Source organism: Lytechinus variegatus, chromosome 12, assembly GCF_018143015.1.
Source record: "Lytechinus variegatus isolate NC3 chromosome 12, Lvar_3.0, whole genome shotgun sequence".
Classification (NCBI taxonomy): Eukaryota; Metazoa; Echinodermata; class Echinoidea; order Temnopleuroida; family Toxopneustidae; genus Lytechinus; species Lytechinus variegatus.
The window spans coordinates 34,448,527-34,470,635 of NC_054751.1; the positions used below are offsets into that span (position 1 = coordinate 34,448,527).

Below are 22,109 nucleotides of genomic sequence, written 5' to 3' on the forward strand. Positions count from 1 at the left end.
TGGAAGTAGAATGTTGATTTATCAGAACATAATAACTAGTTTGAAAGACGTTTTAAACTTGTTTAAAATGAATTCTGTTACAGGGGCACCAACCAAAGTGGAAAGTTGTTTTCCTTTATTGAAAAAGAGAAAATTTCCAAGAACAAGATACACGTGGGTAATATAAAAAATTGTTTTGAATGTCTGTAAAAGCAGGAATGAGGAATCCATATCGATTGGCTACATGGAGGTGATGTCAATGTCTATGAAGGGGGGGGGGGGGGATGTCTGCACACCTAAAATTTAAACATGAATTTATTTTCATTCAACAAAAAATTTCAGTTGATAAAGTTCCTTATATAGATGAGTATGTGTGCCAAAATCACATAAAAATTTGAACAAAATAAATATATTTTATTTGTAAAATAACCTTGGCCGGTCGTTTTCAGATTGAACAAAAGAAGGTGCACTGCCCCATGTTGGCAGTTGGCACGCTCATTCACTTTACACATGATTCTGAGATTTCGATGAGAATTGGCTGCCTTTTGAGGCCTTCACATGAAATGCCTGAGATTCAATATTTTTCCACCATTTTGAGTCAGATTTTTTAATGACATTTTAGCACTTTTTAATCTAGCACCGCTCATGATTTTGCCGCCCTCTATACGCGTCACGTAACTAGGTTGCATTAACAATGGATCAAAGATGGCGATGACAACAAATGTGAGTAAACTCTCTTCTACTTTTATTTTTCTATCGCATTTCTGCGATATTTTTTAACCATAACTATCCATTTTTTGCCAAACGATATTGTTACCCATGTACAGAAGTGTTAACCTCAGATTCTAAACATAACTAGCAGTTTGGTGCATTTGTATAGTTGCCTTTTCCCATGGTGTGTGGGAGCCTATGTATTCGAGCGCCAGGCGTTAGGGGAGTGACTACGTAGGTAGAAGACTTTACTCCCCAGACGCCTCCAGGCTACTTCTGACCTCAGTAAGACAAAAGTTTGGGTGGAAAAATGGCTTTTGTTGGTGTTGTTTCTTAAGTAAAGCAAGTCTCTAATATGGGAGATTGTCTCCCATATTGGAGAGACTCTCCCCCTTATTGGCTGTGCGCATCTACTGTTCAAAGCACTCATTCAATGAACAAGGTTATGATATAACCTTGTTCTCAGTTATATCTCCATATGTGGCAAAATAAGGGTGGCAATGTTAAGCTTATTTTCTCTTTTTCCTTGGGACAAATGCTTGATTTTTTTACTCTGACAGTTTCCATTACACCTTTATTTCATATAACTTGGCTCTTCAGTAAATTTGATTCTTTAAATAATTTTTTTCTTCATTAAAAATAGAGATCAAAAAATGAAAATTTTCTTTCCATTTTTCTTTCCACCAATAGAGGGCGTACACAAAAATATGCTCAAAATTCAAGTTTTTGAGCGCTCTGGTGAATACAAAAATCATTCCCAAGTTACTAATGAAAAATAAATTGCAACTGTATGGAAATTAGTAATTTTGGTCACAAAAGTGATATTTTAATGAATTTTTAAAGTGTGTGCTCTGTACAACATTGGCATATCATAGTCCTACCTGTAGATTCCCCACAGGCAGGGTGGTAGCAGTGAACAAGTGGTTCAAAGGGGGGAAAAACAGTGACTTACTAGTTACTTCGGCTGTCGCGCAACTTTACTTACCTGTTTTATCCGAAAATAAGCATGGCCATTGAGTCCCTGTACTAAACTTTGGTCTCTGTATTTGGTGAGTGGATCCAACGGAGTTCAGCGGAACAACCAACATAACAGAGACCAAAGTTTTGGTCTATGGCAGAGTGTGACTTAGACCAAAAGCTTCTGTCTCTGTTATGTTGGTTGTTCTGCTGAACTACATTACGATGGCTCCATGCACTCACCAAATACAGAGACAGAAGACGTTCTAGCTCGATCTGTACAGGGACTCAATGGCCATATGTTCATGTATTAAGTTCGGATCAACCAGGGAAGTGGGAGTTACGACAGCTGAAGTCACTGTTTTTCCCCCTTTTTAAGTTTATTTTTTCCTGCTTTGGTGCCTTAGTTTCAGGCCAAAGCAGAATAATCTTTATTTTGGTATGGTAGTGGATCGTATTACCAAACACTTTTCATGAATTTGATCATATCAAACACATTATTCCAATAAAATTCACCAAACTTTCACCATAAATACACAAATACCTACAAAATATTAAATAAAAAAAGGGAATATTCAATTGTTAATGGTAAACAGATATATTCAGAGAACAAAAACCTAATGGCATAAAATATGACTTTATGATAAAAGCCTTCACATTTTGATGAAACCTGAGTTTAACTCAAACACAGTTCATATAAGAATAGCAAATGAAATAAATTTTAACCAGTTGAATCCTGTTGTGTCTTCCATTTATCGACTTTAAACCTAATTATAAATGTTATTGTTAATAGCTTTCATATATCAACACAAAGTAAATGCCATTGACCCGTATTCTGAAGTCGGGTTTAATTTAAACTCTAGTTTTAAGTTGTAGTTTAACTATGAAAAGCCAGTTGTTACATAAATCTATAACAGTAGAGGTTCAATGTATCAGCTCATTTGACTCCCAAAATGTTATTAACTGCCTGGGAAGGATAAGTATGACAGTTGACTTTACCATTGAAGAATTAGTAAAGAGCACAATAAACATGAGAAGCATTCACTGTATTAAACAAAATTTGAACCGTTTGGCTTCCCATAATTTTAGCACAGAGTTAGACCATGGTCCAAGTTAAACCTGACTTCAGAATACGGGCCATTGAATTTACCAGTGAATCTGATGTATAATCACACAGGACAACATCAAGGGAAGAATAGACTGCCGCTATAGGTCTGCAGTGACCAAAATCTGTTGTAAGCTGCAAAATAAATATAGAGATTGAATCATATCAAACATTGACAAGAGAATGTGGAATATAGACAAAACAATGTAAGCTATCAGCCAGTTATGGACATCTCTAATATCAATCTTTATCTCAAGACCAGTCTCATGGCTGCAATCTGTGATTGTTTATCTTGTTCTTGATCTGATGTAAAAGAATTGAAAAATGAAAATGGCCTAACAAAATATGGATTAGAATGTTTAGAAAGAAGACAAACAAATCTGTGTATGGAGTTTGCTAAATCTCTTTTAAAAAACCTCACTGTAATAACTGGCTACCAAAAAGGAAAAAAAACCCAATCTCATTAAGAATTGTTCCAAACTTTGCTCAGATAAAATGCAAAACAGAATGTTTTAGAAAAAGTGCAATACCATATTTCATTGATTTACTAAATTCTGAATAAATTTTTACTTTAATAGCCTTGATATCAACTCAAATTTTTGCCACTGTTTTAGTTTCCATTTCATTCCAATCAAAATATTTGAATTTTTGATTGTCTAATATTAATCACTTTTTAATATTGTATTTACATAGTATTTTTATTCATTCTATTTCATCATATTTAAAGAATTTTTATGTACATTTGCTCTTTAGAAATTATTTATTATCTATGTACATCACAAATTTTTCTATGTACCTGTTTAAATTGTAATTGTTGCTTTTACCCATGTATGACCTGTGAATATTTTATTGTAAACATGCTAATTTCAGCCTTCTGGCTGTGTAACATGTATTGATTTTATACACCATAAACCATGATTGAATTGAATTGAACTTGATCTAATTACTAAACACTGAAATACAATGTGGGTTCCAACAGATCATATCTGTAGACAGCGATTACATTTTAATGTTATTTATTTGGGTAACACTAACATCAACTCCAAGTTACATACATTTGTTCCGGTAGGTGTCATTGAATATACAAAATATAATGGAAAATATCTTCAGATATTACAAACACCTTCACCTTTTCTGGCTTGTTTCAAAGAATAAATATATTTTTATTGTGTTTACCTCATATATGATGTGATCTGCTGTTTGTTCAAGGTAACCAACTAAATGATCTCTAAACCGTTTGATTTCCTGTATAAGCAACCAAAAACAAACCCCACATAAAATTAAACAAAATCAATCATTATCAATATGTTTTGAATAAACACAATGCTGATAATACTTTTTATGGTATACAAGTTTGGAATACATGCATTTTGGTATCTTGTCTAAATTTGTTGTAAGTTAAGAATGATTGTCTTGTGAATAGTAAAATAATAAAAACGTCTTAATCAGTGACAATGGTCCATGCAATCAATATTACATATATACTATATTAAATGCTTTAAAACTTCACATCATTTTTTCTTCCTGTACTCAGATAAGAACTTATCTACGATCCCTGGGGGGCCACTTCCATTGATGAGTGGATAGCATGCACGACCCCAAAAACATGTAAAAAGGATCTCCTTTTCAAGATAGGGCACGTTATGCACTAACGTAATAAGGGTGTCAAAAACAATAAAATTATGAAAAAAAGGTATCTATTTCGCTAGGAAAGCTACGTCTTAACGGTCCAATATATTTAATTACATTACCTCATCAAGAATAAGTGGACCATCAGTGTTAACGAATAACTCTACTTCATTAATGCCTGTTAAAGTTCCATTGATCAAGGCCTGAAAGAAATTAATCAAAACATGAATATCAATAGACTACATTTACAAGTCAAGATTATATTACCCTAGTTAAATGTTTAGGATCCTTCTTATTACATTCACACATTCCAACAACAGATATACATTTAATATAAAGGGTCTTTATTAAAAAAAAAAAATCTTTTTCTTAGTCAATTCTTATGGCAATAAACTTTAAAATCAAATAAATAACATTAAAAAAGAGAGAACTTGTTCGGTCTTTCCCCAAAAGATACCAATTCATTTATGATTTTTAATAATCATCACTTATAGGGATTCATTTACAAAATAATCCACATGGACTTACCGACAAGTAATTTGTCTTGCTATGCAATGCTGTCAGCTTACTCTTCAAAACATTCTGCCAAAGAAAAAAGAAACGATAGTATAAGACCATTCATGAACTCCCATGAGAAGTAAGAAACTAGGAAAAACAGTAATTACATTATTTGCTTTCTATTAAAGTTACCCAGAACTCATCAATCCATTTGGCAAAATACGTACCTAACATTATGGTATGCACACATTAGTATAGCAAAGTAACTACAAATTGTAGTGATAATAGCATAAAGGACATTTGTTGACTTGCTTAATTAAGTGGGCAATTTTGAAATTTGTCAGCAAAGCAAAGCAAATGATGCACAGGTTTATGAAGCATGTGATCTTAGTTGGTATGCAGATATCTTGGGTATTTACAATAATGTGTAAAATCACTCAGCACGCCTTGTGCTTCTTGTATTATATGATTGTTAATATGCCTACCATGAATGATTTGCATAATAATCATAATTAATAGTATAGGATTTGTATAGCACCTTGCTAGGTGCTCCTACATTACCCCGACTAAGCTAGCTAGTCTACTGATTCCGGTGCTCACAGCTTTTTGAGGAATTACTTCCTGCCAGCCGTAGCCATTTACCTCACCTGGGTTGAGTACAGCACAATGTGGGTAAATTTCTTGCAGAAGGAAAAGCACGCCATGGCTGGGAATTGAACCCACGTCCCTTAGAATAAGAGACGAGAGTATCCACTAGACCACAACGCATTTTTAACATACTGATTCATTTGCATTATTTGTATATTATTTTCTTCCCTAGTATGATCATTAATAGGCTGTCTCACTTACCACTTTAGACTGCATCGGCTTGACAAATGTATTGGTCAGTGTGGTCAGCTTATAAGCATGACCACGCAACTTGTCATACAGTGTCTGCATAGGTAACAAGAATGACACAATTTCATTTATGAAATATCAAGTATGCTTCATTACAACTCCAACAGATGTTTATCTTGCTGAATTAAAAAAGGAAATAGGAATTTTCTAATTTATTATGCAGCACATGTAGATCAATCCTAATTGCCCAAGTGAACAATGTGTACATCACAGGGACTGTTTTTATAAAGTGTTTCAACTTTGGTAACTTTGTCATAATGGCAAAATACCATAACAGGGTTCAGCAGCCAATCACTATCAATGTCTTTGTGGTAGTTGTAATGCTGGCAAAGTCACCATGTAGTTAACTCTTTGTGAAGTGGACCCCTGGATGTACACAATATGTTGGGGTTGGCTCATCAATCTGAACTGATAGAGGTATGGGGAAATAATAATAATAATAGGCATTCATATAGTGCCATCTATCTAGAAATATTCTATTCCGAGGCGCATTGTTTATTATTATTATTACCCCGGCTTTAGCTCGAGCTGCCTTTCAGCGCTCAGTGCATTCAAGGAATTAATCCTGCCGGATACCCATTCACCTCACATGGGTTGAGTGAAGCACAATGTAGATAAATTTTTTGCTGAAGGAAATTACGCCATGGCAGGGATCAAAAACCACCACCCTCTGTTTCGAATTCAGAAGACTAATCCACTGGGCCACAATGCTCCACAAATCATATATAGTCCTTGTTATACTGTCAATCCAGGCACTGTGATATTTATTTCCTACATGATATATATCAGCATGGATAGGTACAGCAAGTACGTACTGTTTCTGGGACTAAAAGCCTTTAATCTAAAAAAGAATAAATGAGGGGAATAAAAAAAACATAACTTGGAAGCTGTAACATTGAATCAAAATGGAGAATCTTCTCTTTGACATGATGAAGTAGCTTCATCATATTTTTTTCCCGACATAGAAAGCTTGGATTGGAACACCAGATGATAAAGATTAAATGCCATGTTCTTACCACATTGTTTTCTCTGTTAGCTGTAGTCCTCAGTATGGTAGCATAGTCAGTCAGGTTTACTTTCGTAATACTCTGACTTATCTATCAAAACAAGATATGAGATCATTAATATAACAACATGTATAAACAGTCAATATTGACATTTTAACTTGTGGCCCTAATAGAGAGGCTTGAATGTGTTTTGAATAAAACTGTAATACAGTCCGACCTCCCCTTATCTGGATCTTTCTATTATCTGGACATATACTCGCCAAGATTTTTTTTGCGATCTAGTATGTAGGGAAATCAGATTTCAATTTAAAATCAAAATTCCTACACAAACTCACTTTGATTACATACATTTTCCAATATAGTCTACCTACAACCACATTATTTTTTTTATGTACCGGTAAATATCTCACCCAAATCACCGAAAGAACTTGGACAGGATAATTTTCCAGTAAATCAGTGCAGCCATTTCATCACATTCTCTTTTTTTTGGGGGGGGGGGGAGACAACACTTGTCTCGGGCGCTAGGCCTCGTCTTACAGACAGCCCCATCTATCATGTTTCAGCCTACAGTCAGTATAACAATGGCTGACTTTGCAAAGCTGCGATGATCCAATTTTCAAACTTGGTTTCAATGAGTCATTCCCTTTCTTTCGAGGTATGCTCGATGTATTCCTCAATCATTTCAGCAGGTAAATTATCCAAGAGTTTTTGCAACCAATCGATTTCACTTCCGTAAAAAAACGCCCATAATTTGCACCGACACTGCGGTGAATACTGTCTGTACACCCACTACAATATATTACGCGTAGCTACCATTAGGAAGGCAGCTGCGTGTATTTAATATCAAGTCTCCCAGATCCGCATAAATCCCTTACCCGGATTGGTGCTGGTCCCAACGTGTCCGGATAAGAGAGGTCGGACTGTTAAACTATCATATCAAGCAAGCTAAAAGTCATTCATGATATTCTCATTTTCTCAACGAAAGGGAGAAGGTGAAAGAGAATGTAAGTACAAGGAGAGATGGAAGTACTTACAGAGACAGATAGAAATAGACAAATATTGAGTAGAATGAACAAGACCTTTGTTATCATACCTCCTGTAGTACCCCAGTGATATTGATGTTGTTTCCGGCATCTCGGATACGAGTGAGAGAAGATACTACTCTGCTGTCCAATGTGGTGAAATTAGAAAGGTCCATGGACTCCAACACAAACGAGGACTGGATCAAAGTAAAAACCATATATAATTATAAACAATGTGTAAACAATGGCACAAGCATCTATTGGACTGCCAGGTACTGGGAGGGGGACTTCAGTCAGCAAACTATCTTAACCTATACATCAACAAGGTACATGTAGATCTAGTTTTGCACTGATTCTAAAAATACATCAGTTTCCAGCTAAACTGCATTCAGTGTACTCCTATACAGGACATATTCCATAGGTCCATTCTTAAGCTCTCTTCCACTGCTTGAGCAGTGCAGTGCCATATTTTAGATGAATATCTTTATATTCATCTACTGAATTAGTCCCATTAAGGAGTATAATTCTCTTGCAATTTTACAGGAACTTTATTACTTGATGGTGTAGCCAAGTTTAGGGGTACTCTGAGTTTCAGACCCCCTACTGAGAACAACAGAAAAAAAAACTCACAGAAAAATGTATCTTCAAATCAGGGTATGTCTGATATAGGATGATCTACTAAATGAAAGGGTATGATATGTATTATTATTATTAACAATTATGTTTTGTAACTTTTCTTAAATTTCATTTTCAAAATATGAAACTATGATTGATTGATTGATTGATTTTATTTGGCAAGTCACCATAACATTATATACAGAAGCATTAAAACAACAGGCTTGCACAGGATGACCCACGAAAGCTCCAAAGCTCATTTCCAGTGGGGTCCTCGACATACAGAATTAAGATAATAAAATGGTAAAATTATACTATTTACATATTTAAAAAAATGAAGAAAAAAATCAGAATTACTATTACCAATAAATAAGATATATAGGTAAAATATACAATAATATAACCAAGAAGAAGAAAAGAAGGAGGAGGAATAGAAGAAGAAAGGGGTGGAAGAAAAGGATGAGGAAGAAAATTAATGAGAAGAACAACAGCAAAAATGGCGACAACAATAACAACAGTGAACACGAAGAGGAGAATAGAAGGAAGAGATAAAAGAAATAGAAAGAATAGAAGAAAGGAGAAATAATTGGAGAAATAGGTGTGTGCCCTTATATCACTGGAGCTGAAAGGTCTATGCTGCCCTTTACGGCTCTATATCAAAAAGGCAATACTAAAATGAATGGATTACCAATTCTTCAACTTACATTTAATTCTGATGACTGCAAGTCAGCAAATCCATGTGATCAAAAGAAAACAAATCATGCATAAAATGAAACAAAAAACATAAACAAAATCATAGAAATATGTAACCACAGTAAGAACATGGTATGTGAAAAGTAAAGTTGAATTATGGGAGAAATTAATGCACCGAGGAAAAGTATGTATAAGTTTGAATTAAAAGAAAGAAATTACAGAGAGAATGATAGGTGACAAAAATTACTAATAAAAAAGGATTAGGTGGTCAGACAGACAAACACACATAGAGGAAAAATAATAACAGAACACACTTATGTATTGAAGTTTCCTTCAAAGAATTTTTATCAAACCCATTTGAAATGTCCAGTGTTTCTTTTGAAAAATTGATACCCACTGACAAAAGAGCACTGAAAGATTACCTCATCTAAATGCCCGATTATTTTATTAGTATGTCATTCTTGTATCAAATACATTTCAAAGGCCTACGCACATAAAGAAACTCTACGTATTACCAGATCTTTAGGTCCATTAGCCTGAACAATGTAATCTGTGCATTCCAGGTAGAACTGTCATAAAATAACTAAGTCTCTGGGGTAAACAGAATTCATTAGTACGTGGATCCTACTCACCTTATTGTAGTTAAGTAAGAGCTCTGCAATGGTGGTGGTTATGTTCGTATCAACTGTTGTTAGGATAGCAGCATTCTGTTCACATTTACTGCAGAATAACAGGAAAAATATCACATATGAGATGATTATTAGTGTAGACAATAGCATTGTTTCATTCTTTCATATTTACTGGAGACAATAGCCAAGTCTAAACCTACAGGTATCCAAGAATTTTAGTTCCCAATATCATGAACGCAGGCTTCATTAAAAAACTTAGTGGCTTGAATTTACAAGGTGGCATTAAACCCATGGATTGATGGATTTAGGTATTAGAAAGGAACAAAATCACGCTTGTCGAATTTCATTGGGACCAGTTTCTTATATATTACTTTATGTGAAGTATAGACCCAGTTAAAGAAACCTGGGGGCCTTTCACAAACAGTGTAATAATTGCTGGCGACATACACATTAAATGTAACACATAATATTCTTGATTTACAGTAGCCCGCACCCTCTTAGCATGAGTTGACCAATGCGGAGATGCCTAATATATTACATGCTACTGGGAATTCAAGGTTGATTCTACGTCAATCTTGAATCTTTGTAAGATGCCCCCAAGAATCTCATTAACTGGTGCCCATGGTGATATAACATAAACGCTGACTTGGAAATTAATAATCTACCGGTAATAGGTTTCATCTGTTGATTTCGAGTTCAGTGTAGGTGAGGACAAAACATGAAATCATGCAAATGTCCTTGTTGATCAGTTTTCTTACTTGATGATGTTTTCTGCACTGACGGTATGACTGCCATCACTCAGTAAGACGGATCCAAGAAAACTTGCTTCTCCTTGGTCTAGGAGATATGGATAGTCTATAAGCTGTAAGGAAATGATAATAATCCATCTATTATTACTATTATTACTTATTATTTGCTGAAGTGGTTTACGGTACACCATGTGGAGTGTTATAGAAAACAGTGGATAGAAGAAGAGAAGAAAAGGATAGGCGAGAAAGTGGAGATTTGAGAGTAGAGTATTCTTTCTTGAAAGTAGTCCTGAAAAGGACTGTAAACCAGAAGGAATTGATGAGTGAGAATAGCTTGAGTAGTAGAGCTGATGAGGAGATGCTGGCTTGAGTCGGCGAGTAGAGATGATGAGTAGTAGGGAGACTCGACGTTTCGGACAGGTTGACTGTCTTCAAACAACATACTTATTATTTGTACTGCGCTTTTCCCATAGGCCCAAAGTGCTTACAATGAATTAATTAAATGTTATATTTTAACAAGTGGAATGCCTCTGGCCGTCTCACCTGCATCACGCGGTTCAATATAGTAGCAGTGCTGACTTTGCATACTACTCTAACTCGCACAAGATGTTCAGTGATACATGGTTACTCTTATGTCCTCTTTTTATGAACTAGACCAATAAACTTACAGAGATATGATGGTTATTCAACAAAAAAACCCCAACATGGCCAAAGTTCATTGACCTTACATGACCTTTGACCTTGATCATGTGACCTGAAACTGGAACAGGATGTTCAGTGATACTTGATTACTCTTATGTACAAGTTTCATGAATCAGATCCATAAACTTTCAAAGTTATGATGGTAATTCAACAGATACACCCAATTCGGCTAAAGTTCATTGACCTTTGACCTTGGACATGTGACATGAAACACGCACAGGATGTTCAGTGATACTTGGTTACTCTAATGTCCAAGTTTAACGAACTAGACCAATAAACTTTCAAAGTTATGATGGTAATTCAACAGATACCCCCGATTCGGCCAAAGTTCATTGACCCTAAATGACCTTTGACCTTAATCATGAGACCTGAAACTTGCACAAAATGTTCAGTGATGCTTGATTACTATTATGTCCAAGTTTCATGAATCAGATCCATAAACTTTCAAAGTTATGATGGGAATTCAACAGATATCCCCAATTCGGCCAAAGTTCATTGACCCTAAATGACCTTTGACCTTGATCATGTGACCTGAAACTTGCACAAAATGTTCAGTGATGCTTGATTACTATTATGTCCAAGTTTCATGAATCAGATCCATAAACTTTCAAAGTTATGATGGGAATTCAACAGATATCCCCAATTCGTCCAAAGTTCATTGACCCTAAATGACCTTTGACCTTGGTCATGTGACGTGAAACTCATGCAGGATGTTCATTGATACTTGATTAACCTTATGTCCAAGTTTCATGAACTAGGTCCATATATTTTCTAAGTTATGATGACATTTCAAAAACTTAACCTCAGGTTAAGATTTCGATGTTGATTCCTCCAACATGGTCTAAGTTCATTGACCCTAAATGACCTTTGACCTTGGTCATGTGACATGAAACTCTAATAGGATGTTCAGTAATACTTGATTAACCTTATGGCCAAGTTTCATGAACTAGGTCCATATACTTTCTAAGTTATGATGTCATTTCAAAAACTTAACCTCAGGTTAAGATTTGATGTTGACGCCGCCGCCGTCGCCGTCGGAAAAGCGGCGCCTATAGTCTCACTTTGCTTCGCAGGTGAGACAAAAACTACAAAGTACAAAAGAGATGAGTTTTTAATGACTTTTTGAAAATTGCTAATGATGGAGACTGTCTAATTATTAGTGGCAGGTCGTTCCAGGGTTTTGAAGCCGACACCATAAAAGTTCTGTCACCAGCTAAGGTACGAGTTAATGAATATGTGAGGCGAAGGTGATCACTGGTCGACCTATGTGCTCTAGTTGGTGTATACAGATTCAAGCAGTTACTTAAATATACTGTGGAGCCTGTTTATTCAGTGTTTAGTAGACAATCAAGAGTAATTTGAACGATCAAAAGTAATTTGAATCAAGAGTAATCGGAAAGCATGTATTGATCAGAGGGCTGTCATGGGAATTTGAACCAAAAATATTAAATGACAAATGAGAGAACTAGCACTTCCCTTTAGCTTGAAAGTAGGACTATTTCAAATGATTCAATTCGTAATTGTGAAATATGATTTAACATAAAAATAGGTTTTTAAACATGACAATGTCAGTAATCATCTGTATGTATCAACTTGAGATAATGTTATAAGTGAGTAGCACATCACTTTGTCATCATATTTAAAAATACCCAACCAGTATGAAACATTTTTGTAATTCCTTTAAAATTTTAGAAGCCTCTCTGGGAATCATGTCTTTGGCTTCAACAAAAAAGCGAGAATTAGAAAAATAAAGACCTGAAATTTTACTGTGAAATCTTGAAGCAATGCAGACTTATCATACAGATTGTCCAGGGGGAGGTCCCCCTTCCTTTGCCTTAATGGGGTTAATGCATTGTTAAAAGTTCACAATGAATAGCAAGTCTTCATTATTAGATTTGATCACACTGGATGCCATCTTGAAATATGTCAGGACATAATGTTTTGACTATACCTCTCTCAATAATGCCCTTGTTTCAATAGGTTGACATATTCCTTTCTCAGTTCCTCCTCCAGCTAAGAAGAAGATGGTTGTCATCAGCATCAACAGAGCAGAAAACAAAAATCCAAATGCAACACCACTGTGGAGTAACATAGAAGATACAATAATTCTAGTTTACAATCATAAACACCACATGTACAGTGAAACCTGTATTTAAAGGACAAGTCCACCCAAGAAAGAGAAAAATCCAACAAGCATAACGCTGAAAATTTCATCCAAATTGGATGAAAAATAAGAAAGCTATAAGTTTCGCTTAATTTCCCAAAACAGTTATATTCACATCCTGGTCGGTATGCAAAAGAGGGGACTGATGACATCACTCACTCACTATTTCTTTTGCATTTTATTATGCGAAGCATAAATATTCAAATTTTCTCCCTGTTGTCCTATGAAACATCGTCAAACATGCTGAACATCGTCGAGAGCTTAGGAAACAACGTGTCTGTGTTGAACCAAGAAGTAGAACTACTAGAATGAAAAACAGTCCTGTTCCTTTTTTCCACAGACTGCTGAATGAATATGGACTGTAAATGAACAAGTGACACTTTCCTGATTGCATGACTTCGAGATTATTTTTTGTGTATTTAACAAGTTTTTACAATTTTTTGGCTTTTGACACTTTTTTAAAAAAAAGAAAATTATGTCATCTCATGGTTTCGTCTTACCCTGCACACCTACTGGTCTCAAATGTATTGAAATATCAACTCTGGCGTAACTAGTTAACGTTTATATTTACATTATTTGGAGAATTGCTAAACCACAATTTGCGTACATAAAGGTTACATACATACTTATTTACCATATAATCAATGAAATGAAAAGCGAAACTACTGGGTTTATGGAATGTAAATTAAAACAATAATTAAAAAAATACAAGTTACCATTGACAATGCATTTATAATTAAATATTGGCGTTAATTGTAATTATATCTTATATAACTTTAATTTATTCATTATATAAGAGGTTTCCATTGCTTGATGACTTTATATACATGTAATACTTCTCGCTCCCCCTCTCTCTCTCTCTTCGTGCAATATCTCACATAAATAAGCCTAGTCACTGGTGTAACTAATTTTAAGTGCAATTAGGGTCCATATATTTTGAAATTCTGTTTTATGTAAATGCTAGTTTTCCCTATTTTATTAGTAGTAAAGTATTTTATCAATAATAAATGTAAAGTCCTAATGGTTTCCTCTGTACAATTTTGATAGTTTTAACTTTACTCATGATTTTTTATGAATCGAATCTAGTTTAATTTATGCCTTGTTATACCGAAGTAAGAACTTAGTATTTTTTTATATATAGATTTTTTTCATGTCAAGTATTTACAGGGTCATTTTCGTGGTGCACTTTGGATGATTGCATTCAAAGTTAATTTTCTACAGGTACCCCATTTGGGGTGCCTGGAAATGTATTCCTCCTTGCCAAAATTATGTGCACTGCGAGAGTGACCCCTTAATTTTAATTTAAATTCCTATGTTAATACTTTATATTGCTTTTTGTCTTTGTAATTGTTTTAATCTGTAATTCATGTTCATTTCAGTTTTTACTGCGAGACATGATGTTTTTAATAAAATCCATTTATCTAAAGTTATATTCCTCACTGAACGTGTTGTATTACCATTGTTTAACATTTTATAGTTCAGTCAAGTTGGTACTTATTGTCAAATCTGTAAAACATGAAATATTGTGTAATTCAAACAATAAAAAACAAAATAACTAGTGACTGATGGACATCATCGACTGACTCATTTGCATATAACTGTTTTGTGAAAAATAAAAGCGAAACTGTGGAATGACATAAATTTCTTATTTTACATCCGATTTTGATGAAATTTTTAGTGTCATGCTCGTTGGATTTTTCTCTTTTTATTCAAACCAACTTTTGTTTGGGTGGACTTGTCCTTTAATGTCCTTAATACAAATATGAGGTCAAAGAGTTACTTCTGGGGTGATCTGACTCTAGTCTTTCAGAGATTCATAGGTTAGAATCCAAGCCAAGATTCCCCAAGCAAGAAATTTACCAGCATTGTTCTGCACTCAACCCAGGTAAGGTGAATGGATACAGACAGGAGTTTTAAAACATGCACAAAAAGTTTGCAACAGTAACTGCAGCAAAACCCAGGGTAATACATTGTGCACATTTGAATACTCAACTACATAATAGGGGCTTTATGAATGTTATATCGCATTATTATCATATACTCACGCAAGGAGCAGAGTTCCACCAAGGTTCGACAGACATCCCCTCTCTGTAGGTTGATCTCTCTTATCTCGACCACATTCACCAAATAATACTCCAAGATAATTACACAAGATAATGATGATGAATACACACACTGAACCTATACCACAATAGAACCTGAAAGAGACAAAAGAGATAGAAAATGTTGATACAACTGTCAAACAGCAGTCAATTTTTTTTAGATTAACATTTATTTGGTATAAGATAAAAATAAAATTACAATAATATAATGTAAAACAACATAGTAAATAAAATACCAGGATTGCTAAAAAAAGTTTAAAAACTTGTAAACAAGCAACCCTCAACATATAAAATAATCAAATACAATGAGAATACAATTACATTAGATACAAAAAAAATATACATAAAATAAATAACGATGTAAATATAACAAGAAAGTCATACGAAAACTTAAGGATTAACTAACATTAGAGAAATAGTAAGAATCATTCAGCATTCAGCATAATTTGAATATATCAATAAGTGGCAAGTATTGTGCTCTTTAATTTATTTTTGAATGAAATGTAATTCAAAGTACCCTTTAAATCACTGTTTAGAGAATTCCATTTTTTTTATCCCTGAAATCTAATTGATCTATTTAGTAAAAAATAATTTGTAAATTTTGGAACACCAAACTCTCAACAACAAAAAAATGTCTCCAGATGGTGTATGCATTCACAAAGTCCACACTATTAATTCCATCATTACTTTTATCCCCATCCAATGTATAACCAGAATTAGGAATATAGAAGCCATGTTCCAATGGAAACACGGCTATTCGTGAACACCTAGTAAGGAAGAATATTTACCCATTCTGTTCACCATATTTGGGAAATTATCAAAAGCCAAGTTTCAGGAAATTAAGATCACCTCTCAATGTTTTCTTTGATATTGGTTATTATTTTGAAAATATTACATCTACAAATATACAATGTACAAAACCAATAGAATAATGAGAGAATTATCATCTTCAAAAGTTGTTAAAACCAAATCTAACTTTAGCGCTTTGACATAACTCACCTATACTGGTCGTATGTAACAGCCATATGAAGGCTTTGATAAAGCATTTGAGAAACTGGTTGATCTGAAGACTGGCTGAAAATTGCTGTTATCTGATCGATTACCTGCAATTACATCAAATTCATACATTTTGTAAAAACATGAAAAAAAAGGCACTATGTAATTGTAATGAAGATTATGAACATTATCTTACATTCTAGTTTGCTCAATCATTATTGTCAAAAATTCTTGACACAAGTGGTTATTCTTAACATTTCTTAATATCCATCTTTCCACAAGTCCATCATGACAAATTTTTAAATAAATAGTTCACGTCAACTAATCAACACAAGGTAGAAAGTCTTTTATACTCCATTGCAATCTGTTTGGAGCAGTTTATCCTACATTTCTGCTTGATTTTTATCACGTTTTAACCACATAGCTTAAATTTTATCTACACAGTCCCATCTTAAGTGTAAAATGTCACCCCAAAAATGTTAGTAAACTCACAACTTGACTCAAATTTCTAGCATTATCAACAATGCCAGAAGCACCTCCAGCATACAGATCATCCACCATTTGCTTGATTTCTAAGAAACAAAAATATGAAAAAAGAATAGATTTTGAGTCAGATATCAACACTAAGCTGTGCGTTCCATTTGTAAAGGTGTAAATACAAAAAAAAACATATTTTGCACATCATTAAGAATTTGTTATTTTGGCTCAATCAAGTGGCATCATGCATCAAAATAATACATACAAGAAAATACAATCTTATAACTTTGTTCCAAAATATATATGATTTGGGATGAAATTTGAAAAGTCTACATACTATCAAAGCAAGTAAAAAAAAAATAAGAAGAGCTAAGTATATCTAAGAACACCACCTCAACTTACTTTCCTCCTTATCCAATAAAAAATGCACAAAAATAAAATTAAATGTACCCTTTAAGACTCAAGGACAAATCCGGGAGTGGGGGGCTGAAGAAGATTCTTATCCAAACTCTTTCTGCTGAGCATATGAACATCCTTACACCTATGGCCCAACTGAACCCATTGCACAACTTAGACACTCTTCATAATGGGCCCTGTATCACCATCATCACAACTGATCTTAGGATTGATTAGTAAAGAGATATTGCACTGACTATATTGCACAATCAATGATATAAATCTACTATATGATCAATCAATAAGCTTCATGTAACAGGGTGCAGGTGACTACATCACATTGTCTGAAATACTGGATTAGATAGGGTGTTTACCTTGTACGTGTGAGCTGCCTTCTTCTTCAATTCTTTGTGGAATAGAATCTAATATAGCTTGTGTACTGACGGCATAACTGGTAAGATCGCTTTCTAACGCCTGTGATGCCTGCATAAGTAAGTCTTCAATGTTTGTCTGATGAAAAGTTTAGAAAAACAGTTACAAAAGTAAATATATTCATATTCATTTAGACTATCCAAAGCAAGACAATATACCAGAAAAATGATCATAGCAAATGATTGAAGAATAATTCTTTCATGTGAATTTATTTATAAAAACTTAGCAAATGACTTAGTGTGAACTTTTTAAAAGTCACTTGGGGAAACAAACAGGGGCACTACAATGCCCGTCTTCTGTAAATGTGAACCCCATCGTGAATTGAAATTTTCATTTTTTCTCTTCATATCATGCTGGATGTAAACTTTATATGACTCACTGGGGGTACATTATACAGGAGTGCCACAATTGTTATCTATTATTAATAAAATTATTTCAATGATTCAAAAATTTATATACATATAAAAAAAATCACATTCAATCATTGGTCAGTGATTGGTCTTTGATCAGTTTTATCGCAATTATTTAATTGCATCCATTACTTGTCATAACCTTTATATGGATTGACCTGGTAAGAGGCAAACGTCATTTTATTTGCCCATTATTGTCTGTGCCTCACACAGTGACTTGATGGAATACTCCCCTGGGGGTGGAGAATGTGCATACAGTTTATAGAGACAAGACAAATTGATCGTCATAACATTCCATAAAACTGAAACCCACCTGATTATAGTGCGTTGAAAGCGAGAGTCTATTAAGATCAATAAGACCTCTCGCAGCCCTGCATCCTTCACTCTGAAAGCACGCTGACGATTGGAGGGTTTCATTGAGAAACCATCTTTCGTCCCTCAAGGAGTCCGTAAGGATCATAGCTGAGAACTGCAGCTCCTGAATCAGGTCATTTGTCTTGTTGAGAAGCACATGCGCATCATATGCATCTAGTTACAAATCAGAGTCAGAAAAATTCATGCATCTAGTTACAATTACATTCAAATTCAAGTCGGAAAAGCGGCACCTATAGTCTTGCTCTGCTATGCAGACAAGACAAAAAAAGAAATAAATAAAACATTACTCATGGAACATTTAAATATGAAATTTACATCATTTGAGGTTATCATGATTCACTGATATCTTCTTTGTAGGCAATCTATGTCATAATCGAGAGTGTTAGGACTGAAATATTTCATTTTATACTTTGACAATTGACATATTCTTTTTTCTTGTTTAAGTGCTTTTGGTCATTCTGGGAAAAGCACAGTACATAAATAATAATAATTGAATGATCTGAAAGAAGATTTAAAATGGAGAAAGGTCACTAAATTTCTTTCTTACCCCTATGAAGCTCTTTGACAGCAATGATGGCAGGTTCAACTTTGACCCTAAGCTTATCCCTCACTGGTTCGCCAACAGTAATGCTGATATCTGAACATTGCAGAAAAGAGTAAAAGAAATATGATTACATTTAACAGACACTAGACAGAGAGGCATGACATTGTATAATGAATTTTGCGAGGTGTAGGCCAATGAAAATAGTCCTGTATTAATCTCGTGTATTGGGCAGCATATATGCCAAATTTAGATGGAAATGGATATTAAGGGGGAAAACAAGTGGAGCGCCTCTGGCAGTCTCACCTGCATTACACGATTCAATATAGCAGCAGTGCTGAATTTGAAAACTACTATAAAATATTTACAAAAAACACCATTCACATAATACTATGTTCATTGACCCTATATGATATTTGACCTTGATCATGTGACCTAAGACTTGTCAGTGATACTTGATTACCCCTATTTCCATATTTCATAAACTATATCCACAAACTTTGAAAGTCATGACAGCAATTTAATAATTACCTCCAGCATGGCCAAAGTGCATTGACCATAAATGACCTTTGACTTTGGTCATGTGACCTGAAACTCGCACGAGATGTTAAGTGATACTTGATTACTCTTATGTCCAAGCCTAATGAAAGTTCTAGATCTATACACTTGGATGTTCAGTGATACTTGATAAACCTTATGTCCAGGTTTCAGGAAGTAGGTCCATATACTTTCCAAGTTATGCTGTCATTAGCCTTCGGCTAAAATTTGACGTTGACGCCGCCGTCGTAGGAAAAGATGCGGCTATAGTCTCACTCTGCTTTGCAGGTGAGGCAAAAAAAAACAACTACTACTACTGCTACTGCTACTACTACTACTACCACCACTACTGCTGCTACTACTACTACTACTACTTCTACGACTACTTCTACTTCTACTACTACTACTACTACTACTACTACTACTACTACTACTACTTCTACTACTACTACTACTACTACTACTGTACTATTACTACTACTAAAACTACTACTAACTACTACTACTACTATACTACTACTACTACCACCACTACTGCTGCTGCTACTACTACTTCTACTACTACTTCTACTACTACTACTACTACTACCACCACTACTGCTGCTGCTACTACTACTACTACTATCACTACTACTACTACTACTACTACTACTACTACTACTACTACTACTACTACTACTACTACTACTTTTACTACTACTACTAACTACTCCTACTACTAACTACTACTACTACTACTACTACTACTACTACTACTACTACTACTACTACTACTACTACTACTACTACTACTACTACTACTACTACTACTACTACTACTACTACTAAAACTACGACTACTACTAATTACTACTAATTACTACTAATACTACTACTACTACTACTACTACCACTACAACTACTACTAACTACTACTACTATTGCTACTACTACCTACTACTAATACTTCTACTACTACTGCTACTAAAACTACTACTACCACTACTACTACTAAAACTACTATTGTTACTTCTTTCTATTACTACATATAAGTACTATAAATATTACTAATACTACAACTACCATTACTAGATTTATAAATCACCTAAACAGTATTTTTCTATGCATTTGAAGTGCATTAGGACAGCCTGACAGAATAACACAGCTCCGTCAGAGAGGCCTTTCTCAATAGGTCAATTATGATAGGAGCCCTTGAAGTGTCTATGATTCATTCTTCCCTACATTTCTCTCATACTCTTTGACCAAAGTTCACACCTCTCTTCATGCACATGTTGCTCATAGGAAATACGCTCATTGCTCAACCTATAACAGGTTGTCTTATCATTTATTCACAATCCAAGCTATTGATATATTTATCAGATTGAGTGATGTTGATGAGGTCTTTACTCACACTTTTTGGTGCTGGTTAATAACCCAATCATACAAACACATATATTCTTTTTAATTAAAGATACATTCTTTAAATTTTAAAGTTGAACATCTTTCTTTCAAGGACCTTTTTTCTCTTCAAAATGACAGTATTTCCCCTTCTCTCTTCTACTGATTAATCAACTAACAAAATAGACATCCATGATATACAGCTGCCAATCCAGGCATATACTAGGCTGAGATGTTTTAAAGTATTAAAACCAATGTGCCAACTTTCATTTGTTGTACTTCACTACTGTGTATTTATAAATGTTTATGAACTGAATAAAAAAAACTATGTACATGAGTCAATCAATATATATGAATTCATTAATGGAAAAAATAAAAAAATAAATATGTTCATTTAAGATCAGGGAATTGAGTGGATTCACAAGACGCAATGAAAGAGGATCATATGAAATTATCTTAAAACTTTGAAAGTTTGATGTATTATCTATTCACAAATAATTCATTTACATTTTTACTGAGAACACTACCATGAGAGTAAAAGGAAACTTGACAACTCGAATAAATCCCAACTTCAGAAAAAATGTCATGAATGCATAATCATTATATATCATCTTATATCACTGGAAAGAGTATCTTGTCCCGTATAATTTGATACCAATACATGTATTTATGTGGTACGTGTCAATGCTTGGATGATCAGGATGCATTCTTTGCAGTGATGTAAATTTTGATTGTTCAATAAACACTTTTTAGTATCAATTCTCAAGTTAATTTCATTGAAAAGGTATTTGCAAATGTTTACAACTCATGCAGGATCATGACAGTAATGGCATGCATTATAGCTCCATGGTAATTGCATCTATGGTTCATTAATTGCATTCATGTCTTACTTTGGCACAAATCAAAATTTACATCACTGCAAAGAATACCTCCTGATTATCCAAGCGTTATTAAACACAAACCCCATAAATATGGTATGAAATTATGATTATGCGTTAATGACATTTTAAAAATTAAATTGGGGATTCGTGAGGTGTCAAGTTTTGTTTTACTCACAAGAAGGATTTTGTTTCAATACTAGTATTATAATATTTTATGCTACGGTACCC

At 34.2% G+C, this 22,109-nt stretch overlaps 1 protein-coding gene across 1 annotated transcript in view; it reads right to left on the reverse strand.

The window, feature by feature from the left end:
• Window positions 1-77: 77 nt before the first annotated feature.
• The window catches only part of LOC121424710 (prominin-1-A-like), a 39,078-nt gene continuing 17,046 nt past the window's right edge, over window positions 78-22,109 (reverse strand). Inside the window, exons 7-24 of the mRNA XM_041620458.1 lie at window positions 19,093-19,182; window positions 18,484-18,698; window positions 17,703-17,838; window positions 16,948-17,027; window positions 16,459-16,562; window positions 15,403-15,555; window positions 13,145-13,271; window positions 10,501-10,604; window positions 9,746-9,833; window positions 9,125-9,139; window positions 7,877-8,002; window positions 6,793-6,873; window positions 5,729-5,812; window positions 4,910-4,963; window positions 4,504-4,584; window positions 3,929-3,997; window positions 2,798-2,887; window positions 78-113 (exon numbers count right to left, since the gene is read on the reverse strand). Of these exons, the coding sequence (XP_041476392.1) occupies window positions 78-113; window positions 2,798-2,887; window positions 3,929-3,997; window positions 4,504-4,584; window positions 4,910-4,963; window positions 5,729-5,812; window positions 6,793-6,873; window positions 7,877-8,002; window positions 9,125-9,139; window positions 9,746-9,833; window positions 10,501-10,604; window positions 13,145-13,271; window positions 15,403-15,555; window positions 16,459-16,562; window positions 16,948-17,027; window positions 17,703-17,838; window positions 18,484-18,698; window positions 19,093-19,182 (1,733 nt within the window). The remainder of the gene's footprint in view (window positions 114-2,797; window positions 2,888-3,928; window positions 3,998-4,503; window positions 4,585-4,909; window positions 4,964-5,728; window positions 5,813-6,792; window positions 6,874-7,876; window positions 8,003-9,124; window positions 9,140-9,745; window positions 9,834-10,500; window positions 10,605-13,144; window positions 13,272-15,402; window positions 15,556-16,458; window positions 16,563-16,947; window positions 17,028-17,702; window positions 17,839-18,483; window positions 18,699-19,092; window positions 19,183-22,109) is intronic.